This window comes from Eleutherodactylus coqui, chromosome 2 (assembly GCF_035609145.1).
Source record: "Eleutherodactylus coqui strain aEleCoq1 chromosome 2, aEleCoq1.hap1, whole genome shotgun sequence".
In the NCBI taxonomy this organism is placed as follows: domain Eukaryota; kingdom Metazoa; phylum Chordata; class Amphibia; order Anura; family Eleutherodactylidae; genus Eleutherodactylus; species Eleutherodactylus coqui.
This window is the reverse complement of record NC_089838.1, coordinates 121262639-121272596: the sequence shown is the minus strand read 5'-3', so window position 1 is coordinate 121272596 and position 9958 is coordinate 121262639. Positions and strand designations below refer to the sequence as shown.

Sequence of the window (9958 nt, the reverse complement as noted above, 5' to 3'; positions counted from 1 at the left end):
CCCGCCTCTGTTTCCGAGCGCAAAGCGTCTGCCTTTATGCTTTGCAGGGAACTTCTCAAGAGGCATAGCAGAGGAATGGTGACGCTAATGATTGCAGCATCGCCGCTCACCATCTGGGTAGACTCCTCAAAGTTTCCAAGGACCTGGCAGATGTCTGCCAACCAGGCCCACTCTTCTGTAAAGAAATGAGGAGGCTGACTCCCACTGCGCCGCCCATGTTGGAGTTGGTATTCCACTACAGCTCTACGCTGCTCATAGAGCCTGGCCAACATGTGGAGCGTAGAGTTCCACCGTGTGGGCACGTCGCACAGCAGTCGGTGTACTGGCAGATGAAACCGATGTTGCAGAGTGCGCAGGGTGGCAGCGTCCGTGTGGGACTTGCGGAAATGTGCGCAGAGCCAGCGCACCTTTCCGAGCAGGTCTGACAAGCGTGGGTAGCTTTTCAGAAAGCGCTGAACCACCAAATTAAAGACGTGGGCCAGGCATGGCACGTGCGTGAGGCTGCCGAGCTGCAGAGCCGCCACCAGGTTACGGCCGTTGTCTCACACGACCATGCCCGGTTGGAGGCTCAGCGGCGCAAGCCAGCGGTCGGTCTGCTCGTCAGACCCTGCAGCAGTTCGTGGGCCGTGTGCCTCTTCTCTCCTAAGCTGAGTAGTTTCAGCACGGCCTGCTGACGCTTGCCCACCGCTGTGCTGCCACGACGCGCGACACCGACTGCTGGTGACGTGCTGCTGCTGACACATCTTGATTGTGAGACAGAGGTTGCGTAGGAGGAGGAGGAGGAGGGTGGTTGAGTGGAGGAAGCATACACCGCCGCAGATATCACCACCGAGCTGGGGCCCGCAATTCTGGGGGTGGGTAGGACGTCAGGCGGTCCCAGGCTCTGACTCTGTCCCAGCCTCCACTAAATTCACCCAATGTGCCGTCAGGGAGATATAGTGGCCCTGCCCGCCTGTGCTTGTCCACATGTCTGTTGTTAAGTGGACCTTGCCAGTAACCGCGTTGGTGAGGGCGCGTACAATGTTGCGGGAGACGTGGTCGTGCAGGGCTGGGATGGCACATCGGGAAAAGTAGTGGCGACTGGGAACTGAGTAGCGCGGGGCCGCCGCCGCCATCATACCCTTGAAAGCCTCCGTTTCCACAACCCTATACGGCAGCATCTCAAGGCTGATAAATTTGGCTATGTGCACGTTTAACGCTTGAGCGTGCGGGTGCGTGGCGGCGTACTTGCGCTTGCGCTCCAACACTTGCGCTAGCGACGGCTGGACGGTGCGCTGAGAGACATTAGTGGATGGGGCCGAGCACAGCGGAGGTGAGGGTGTGGGTGCAGGCCAGGAGACGGTAGTGCCTGAGTCCTGAGAGGGGGGTTGGATCTCAGTGGCAGGTTGGGGCACAGGGGGAGAGGCAGCGGTGCAAACCAGAGGCGGTGAACGGCCTTCGTCCCACCTTGTGGGGTGTTTGGCCATCATATGTCTGCGCATGCTGGTGGTGGTGAGGCTGGTGGTGGTGGCTCCCCGGCTGATCTTGGCGCGACAAAGGTTGCACACCACTGTTCGTCGGTCGTCTGCACTCTCAGTGAAAAACTGCCAGACCTTTGAGCACCTCGGCCTCTGCAGGGTGGCATGGCGCGAGGGGGCGCTTTGGGAAACAGTTGGTGGATTATTCGGTCTGGCCCTGCCTCTACCCCTGGCCACCGCACTGCCTCTTCCAACCTGCCCTGCTGCTGCACTTGCCTCCCCCTCTGAAGACCTGTCCTCAGTAGGCGTAGCAAACCAGGTGGGGTCAGTCACCTCATCGTCCTGCTGCTCTTCCTCCGAATCATCTGTGCGCTCCTCCCTCGGACTTACTCCAATTACTACTACCTGAGTGACAGACAACTGTGTCTCATCGTCATCGTCCTCCTCACCCACTGAAAGCTCTTGAGACAGTTGCCGGAAGTCCCCAGCCTCATCCCCCGGACCCCGGGAACTTTCCAAAGGTTGGGCATCGGTCACGACAAACTCCTCTGGTGGGAGAGGAACCATTGCTGCCCAATCTTGGCAGGGGCCCGAGAACAGTTCCTGGGAGTCTGCCTGCTCCTCAGAATGTGTCATTTTCATGGAGTGAGGAGGCTGGGAGGAAGGAGGAGCAGCAGCCAGAGGATTCAGAGTTGCAGCAGTGGACGGCGCAGAATTCTGGCTGGTCGATAGATTGCTGGATGCACTTTCTGCCATCCACGACAGGACCTGCTCACACTGCTCATTTTCTAATAAAGGTCTACAGCGTGGACCCATTAATTGTGAGATGAATGTGGGGACGCCAGAAACGTGCCTCTCTCCTTATCCCACAGCAGTCGGCTGCGATACACCTGGATCAGGAGCTCGGCCTGTGCCCACACCCTGCCTTGGGCCTCGGCGTCCTCGCCCCCGTCCACGTCCTCTAGGCCTACCCCTACCCCTCAGCATGCTGTATTACCAGTAGTGCAGAAACAGAACGCTGTAATTAAATGTGCCGCTTATTGGCCTATGGTCGGAGGCTGACTTCCCTTACAGAACGCACAGCAGAGCCAGGAAACAATTTTCCGCACGCCTGTAGTGAGACGTAGGTGCGTATGACTGAGCTAGTGGAATTCACAGCGCAGAAGCAGTCAAGTGGCCAAAGGCCAGTAGTAGGCCTTAAGTATTTTGCTTCTATTTTTTTAAAATGCTGAGCTGATACAGCAGACAGATACTGTAGGCAGCGTATAATATTATGTATACTCTTTCCCTCTGGCGGGATGACGGCAATCATGTAACAGAGACAGCAGATCCAGGAAACAATTTTGCGCAAGCCTGCTGTAACGCTTAGCTGCGTATTAATTAGGACTACTGCCCCCAGCAGATAGATACTGTAGGCAGCGTATAATATTATGTATACTGTTTCCCTCTGGCGGGATAACAGCGCTGAAGTAAGAGAGACAGCAGATCCAGGAAACAATTTTGCGCAAGCCTGCTGTAACGCTTAGCTGCGTATTAATTAGGACTACTACCCCCAGCAGATAGATACTGTAGGCAGCGTATAATATTATGTATACTGTTTCCCTCTGGCGGGATGACAGCGCTGAAGTAAGAGAGACAGCAGATCCAGGAAACAATTTTGCGCAAGCCTGCTGTAACGCTTAGCTGCGTATTAATTAGGACTACTACCCCCAGCAGATAGATACTGTAGGCAGCGTATATTATGTATACTGTTTCCCTCTGGCGGGATGACGGCGCTGATGTAACAGAGACAGCAGATCCAGGAAACAATTTTGCGCAAGCCTGCTGTAACGCTTAGCTGCGTATTAATTAGGACTACTACCCCCAGCAGATAGATACTGTAGGCAGCGTATAATATTATGTATACTCTTTCCCTCTGGCGGGATGACGGCAATCATGTAACAGAGACAGCAGATCCAGGAAACAATTTTGCGCAAGCCTGCTGTAACGCTTAGCTGCGTATTAATTAGGACTACTACCCCCAGCAGATAGATACTGTAGGCAGCGTATAATATTATGTATACTCTTTCCCTCTGGCGGGATGACGGCAATCATGTAACAGAGACAGCAGATCCAGGAAACAATTTTGCGCAAGCCTGCTGTAACGCTTAGCTGCGTATTAATTAGGACTACTACCCCCAGCAGATAGATACTGTAGGCAGCGTATAATATTATGTATACTGTTTCCCTCTGGCGGGATGACGGCGCTGATGTAACAGAGACAGCAGATCCAGGAAACAATTTTGCGCAAGCCTGCTGTAACGCTTAGCTGCGTATTAATTAGGACTACTACCCCCAGCAGACACGCAGTAAACTGAAGACGGTCACAGGCAGCCCAAATATAGTATTTTTCCCCAATTTTTTGGAAAAAGCCCACTGCCTATATAGCCTGAATATCTCTTTCCCTGCCTCACCAGTACTGGCCATATACTCTGTACAATGACTGCAGACTGCGGACGCAATGCTCTGCACGCCCGATATACAAAAAAAAAAAAAGTGCAACACTGCTAAGAGCAGCCTCAACAGTACTGCACACGGTCAGATGTGGCCCTAAGAAGGACCGTTGGGGTTCTTGAAGCCTAAAATAACTCCTAACGCTCTCCCTATAGCAGCTCCGGCACCAGCAGCACTTTCCCTGATCTCTGTCAGAATGCATCTGTGGCGAGCCACGGGAGGGGCCGATTTATATACTCCGGTGACACCTGATCTCGCCAGCCACTCACTGCAGGGGGGTGGTATAGGGCTTGAACATTGCAGGGGGAAGTTGTAATGCCTTCCCTGTCTTTCTATTGGCCAGAAAAGCGCGCTAACGTCTCAGAGATGAAAGTGAAAGTAACTCGAACATCGCGTGGTGCTCGCCACGAGTAACGAGCATCTCGAACACGCTAATACTCGAGCGAGTATCAAGCTCGGACGAGTACGTTCGCTCATCTCTAATTGTAACCTTTTAAAAAACACTTTGCAAGTTATTGCATGGAAAATGGACAATGGAAAAGATTAAAAAAAGCAATAATCACGGTATTTTATTCAATACAAAAATCAGATAAAAATTCCAAAATGTAAGCGGTTAACACTTCATAGGCAACATCCTTGCGTACAAACTCAACTTTAATTAATAAACCAAAAATTGGCATAAAGTTGCACCAATTAAATTACACCAAATATATTACACTTCTGAAAATGATTTAAGAGCAATAAATAAAAGGCAGAGTCAAATAAAAATCACAATTGCATTACAAAAATATTAAATAAAATAACAAATACTAGTAACAATGTGCAGTCAAGTTTTTTTTTGTCTTCTAGGAATGAAAACATGCCAGTAAGTCCCTAAATAACATTTCCAGTTTGGCAATAAGCACATAATTGCTGCTCATTCACATCATTGATATTTTATATTCCACTTACAAAAACACAAAAGGCCTGGGCAAACACCGTCTGTACAGAGTACCAGTTCTTTGGTAGCATGCACTTTCAGAATTACATTAAAGGGTACATTCATTTGGGAAATATGGCCTTTTGTTACCTCAAGCTACATATACTGTATAGTTCTTCCCCACATATTCTATAAGTATATATAAAACCCTACAGAATAATAGCATATAGAAAATAGTATCCACATTATGAATCATTACACATTATAGATATCTATCCAAACCAAACCTATATCTATGAATAACATGGTACAATAGCTACAAAAGTCATCCCAAACTAGTGCAGTTTTAAATATAGTAGTACTATACTAAGAAATCCAAGAACCTGTCATGTTAAAAGGGGTTTTCTTATGAAGACAACCCGTTTTTGAATTAAAGATGGCCCAGCGGTCGGCTTTTATTCCCAGGGGAAATGTAGTATTGCTTAAAAGCAATTCGAATGCGTGGTTGACCACATACAGCATAAAGGTGCGGGTCCACCAGAGCGAGAGTCACGTTTGTGGGCAGCTCTCCCCTTAGCTCATAAATAAGGATTCTGAGCAGCGGACCCCTACGATGTTCGTCTGCCCTAATAAAGAGTCTTCATCAGAAAATCCTATAAACTACTATATATTGCATCACAATATTTAATTTTCATTTTCTGACAATAAAAATAAGAATGATACAAAATATACAAAATTGAAACCTAATAAATACCATTATTATGCCCAGATGACTGAACAGCAAGAACGCAGTGAAAGGGCCCAACATGCACAAAATAAAAAAGTTGTATCTTAATTATAAAATACTTAAAAGGAGAACATGAGATAATTTTATCACTTTAGTTTAGATCACTGATTTAAAAAAAATGGTTTTTCATCCATCTAGTTGTCCGGTAAGACCAACCACCATAGCTTTCGGAGCTAGTCTGTTGTTGACCATAAAAAAATGTTCTATCACTTTTAAACTCACCAGTAAAAATGGCTTACCATTTACAATGTTTTGATGGGAGGGGGAGCCCAAAAAGGATGCCTGGCATCCATACCCATTATATACTGTCAGACCCTTTTAAAATTATAGGATATGGTGATGTAACTCCAATGACTATGGCCAGCTTTTGTGTACGATATACAACGACACGAGGCATCAAATGTCATACGACCGTAAAAGCTACGCCGTGTAATGGCCATATAACTGCTTACGCAATTTACCACTGATATCTATTGGAATCAAATAAAAGTATCATTCGCATTGCATGTTGTAACCCACATCACACAGCTTAATCTAGCATAAATACTGGGAATACACTTCTAATAAGCATGCTTTTACGCTGTCACGGGATACTAACTTACTACCTCGCCGTTCACTTAATATACATGGTTCTACTATGACGTATACAGCTATCTGGCAGGATTTATAGGTATATTTAACATTATTGGTAATCTCCCTGTGCAAGATATTCAAATCTTTTGCGTGCAGGAAAACAAAATTGACTTTGCATCCGTTCCCATTAATGCTAGTCTCCATTCTATTGGTTTCCTCTTCCTTTTCGATGGCAAGATTAGTGTAGTCTACAGCACTCTTCTCCTCCATGGTTGGATTAAAACCAAATCTGTGAAAGCTGTTATGGCTTTGGTAATAACAGAAGCCTGGACACCAACATGAACAGGTCCTTAGACTGACAGGGAAACCCTTTTAGTTACAATGTACACAACTCATTACTATACTTTATGTCTAGTCTACACAAACAATTCATCTTAGTATGTGCAATACACGTTTCCACATATAGTTTGCCCAGGCCTGTCACATAACCAATGTGTGCATGTTTTCAGGAAATCCAGTTGACCACTGAACACTTTTATGGCATACGTTACGTCTATCGCTTTCTTAGACCTAACACCTTCAATATTCTATTCAATCTTCTGTCTTCCGTTACCTCCCACATACTTTCTACTTGCTACTTTATTTCCATTTCTCAATATACATCCCATTGCATTCCAAGTGAAAAGCTTTTCCTACTTGCCATGAGCCACTTTTATCAACATTTTCTAAACAATCTAATCCAAGATCACATATCCTACTCTGAACCCATAAATACTTAGCATCTTTCATTTGCTGACAGTGAGAGTAAAGACATTTGAACTGTATGCTCCATGGAGTATTTGCCAACAAAAATGGCTGTAATGGGTTCTTCATGTGAAATACATCTGGAAGTGTGTTTCGGCTACAACTCAACCAAGGAGAGTGCCTCTTTCATTTTTAGCTAGGCGTTCTCAAATTATATTTGGCATGTATTTCCAAATGTGCTTTAAATCTTAAAGAAAACATAAGAGCAGGGCACACCCATAACCAGAAACGCTTGGGCACCTGTCACTACATTTTCTAATTGATGTTTTTTTTTAAAGAATCCCATAAATTTTGAAAGTAGACATGATTGAAAAAAACGTCAAACAGTGGCAGCAAAGTATTTAGCCTGTTTCTATATTCCAACATTTATTGAAAAGCCACAATGCTTTCTATAGGTCTGACACGGTCTACTTTCTCTCAAAGTTTGCCCTCACACTGCCAGCCATAACATTTTAGATTTATGTCCCTCTGAATTTACCCCTACTAACTGCTACTACTAACGACATAACCCATAAAAGGTGAATAAAACTACAAAATGGTAACAATATATTAACCAGTAGTGGCATTATTTATACATTTAATAATATTAACAGACATAAAGGTGTTGTCCCAACTGACAACCCCTTATAGCATAGAGGCTGGCTGGCCCAAGGAGCAGCTAATCACTGTGGGGCGAGCTTCAGGAACCCCTGATTACAGATGTCAGCACATTACCTCTGCAATAGCCACTGCAAAAGAGATGTAGTGCTATTACTGTACCTACTAGTACAATTTGAATACATGGCCAACTATCTAAACTATTGACGCTGTGAGTTTGCGTGACCGGCTCTTGGTTATAAGTTTGCCACTCAGGCTCATAATAGGCATTCCAGAGTGGAGGATCCCCCTATTATGTCCATACTCCCCTAAGCATATGAAAAGGGGTTGTCTTCATGAGACAGTTCCTTTAAGTTATAATACCTAAAGATCTCTAAAAAAAAATGTAATAAATAATAATCTTCAATTAGATCTTCAAACAGATCTTCAATGAAGAGTTTTTGTGTTTGAGTACCTCTCACAACACCTTCACGTTGGCAGCTCAGTGTCCATAAGGAGACACGGGACGTCATAGTAAACAGTTAGAAACTTTCTTTTATGGGGCAGTAAGGGAGTAAAACAAGAATTCTGTTTGCTATCAGGTCAACTGTCACTATGAGCTTACTATACTGCCAAGACACAGGACTGGAAGTGTTGTCATAGAGTCACACGAGAGTGCTTTTGACTTTAGGAGGTCTATAATTTCAACCTCTGTAGCAGCACAAGAAGCTGCTATCTAAAAATCGTTTTCGGTTTTCTAAGACATGCCAATGAGGCTTTAATAGAGATCTGGTATTCTCATAAGAGTTAGAGTAGAATATCCTACTCTTACAAAAGGCATATATTATTACTATACTTTACATACTACTACATTTGATAAAATCCCCCTAAGTGCTATCAATTCATTCCCAACAAAAGAAAATTAAAAGTCGACCCAATAAGGCTCATAGATTATTGACTAAACGTAAATCTTTTTACACAAGTGAGAACTATATTGTATAATTGAGCAATACAAATATTTTGTTATCCACCCACTTTCAATGTGAAGGAACCACAGAACAATGTTCCTTCCCATTGTTTTGATATGTTCCTACAAGAGGCGACGTTCTAAACCATCACTGTCAGCAAAGTAAGTTCCTTGCCATAAAAGTTTAGCCTCTCCGTAACTACTTGAGTTTGTTGCAAATCTCTAAAGCTTTTTTGTAAACCTGAGTGACGTCATCCATATCTGTAAGTAAAGAAAAACTGCTGTCCGTAAAACGATTACGGTAACGTTTCAGGTTTTGCGGCCGAGGACTTTTAGGAAGTCCTTCGAAATCCTTAATAAAAAGTATATTTTCAGCTGAAACACAACTACGTATTCTTTGTCTGTTTGGTCTTCCAGCTGATAATTCAAGCAATTCAAAAGAGTCATTAGACAAAATACTGTCATCACTAATGACACTAGAAGGACGACTGTAGCTGCGAGACAGACCTTCCCCAGCCATGGATTCCAGTGATGTTGTGGCAGGACCGGCCACTGAGGAGTCTGTGTTGCTATTAGAATATTTACTGTTGTGCTTCAAGATTCCTTTCCGCCTGTACGATAGACTGTGAGAAACTGTTCTTTTTGTTTCGTTAATAACTTGAGATGTCTCATGGCTCTCTGTCCCGTCGTTGTCCAGTAGCTCTGAAGACTCACTTCTTTCCGGCGATGAATAGTACCCAGACTCCCTCTGCTGTGTCTTTTTTAAAATGCCTTTCTTCGGCATTGTTGTGGACTGCTTTGAGCTGTATGATATTGGTTGCTCAAGTTCCCCAGTACTGTTAGAACATGTATTTGTTAACACTTTCTCCGTGTCAGCTTTACATGTAGGAGACAATACTGGGCTGATAACCCCTTCTATATGACCGGCACTGTGGCAACGGTGCTCACTGTTACTTCTCTTTTTTAAGATACTCTTAGGCCTCTTTGATATGGTGGTTTCTTCTTGTAATGCCTGTGCAATGTCGTTGTCCTTTTTGGATTTCTTCAAAGACCTCTGTCGATCAACAGATGCTTCAGATGGCTTTGAAAGGCACTTGGTTTTGTTTTCAGATTCTGTCTGCCGGTTAGTGGAGCGATGATGCCAGTCAATGAACCTGGCAAGCAATGGGGATTCTGAGTCTCTTAAGACATCACAGTCACACACACTAGTCTTGTAGCTCCAGTTAACCCACCAGTGGTTTGCGATATCTTCAATGGTTGCCCGACGCTCAGGATTAACCATTAGCATCCATCTGATTAGTCCACGGGCATCTGTAAAGAAAAAAAAAATGTATGTGAAATCTAAATGCTCTACATACTCTATGCAGTCATGTGCATTAATA

The 9958-nt window shown here is 44.8% G+C and overlaps 1 protein-coding gene across 1 annotated transcript in view; it reads right to left on the bottom strand.

Moving 5' to 3' along the window:
- Positions 1 to 4493: 4493 nt before the first annotated feature.
- NUAK1 (NUAK family kinase 1) overlaps positions 4494 to 9958 on the bottom strand; it is a 95052-nt gene continuing 89587 nt past the window's right edge. The window contains exon 7 of the mRNA XM_066591477.1: positions 4494 to 9887. Within this exon, the coding sequence (XP_066447574.1) occupies positions 8776 to 9887 (1112 nt within the window). The 3' untranslated portion in view covers positions 4494 to 8775. The remainder of the gene's footprint in view (positions 9888 to 9958) is intronic.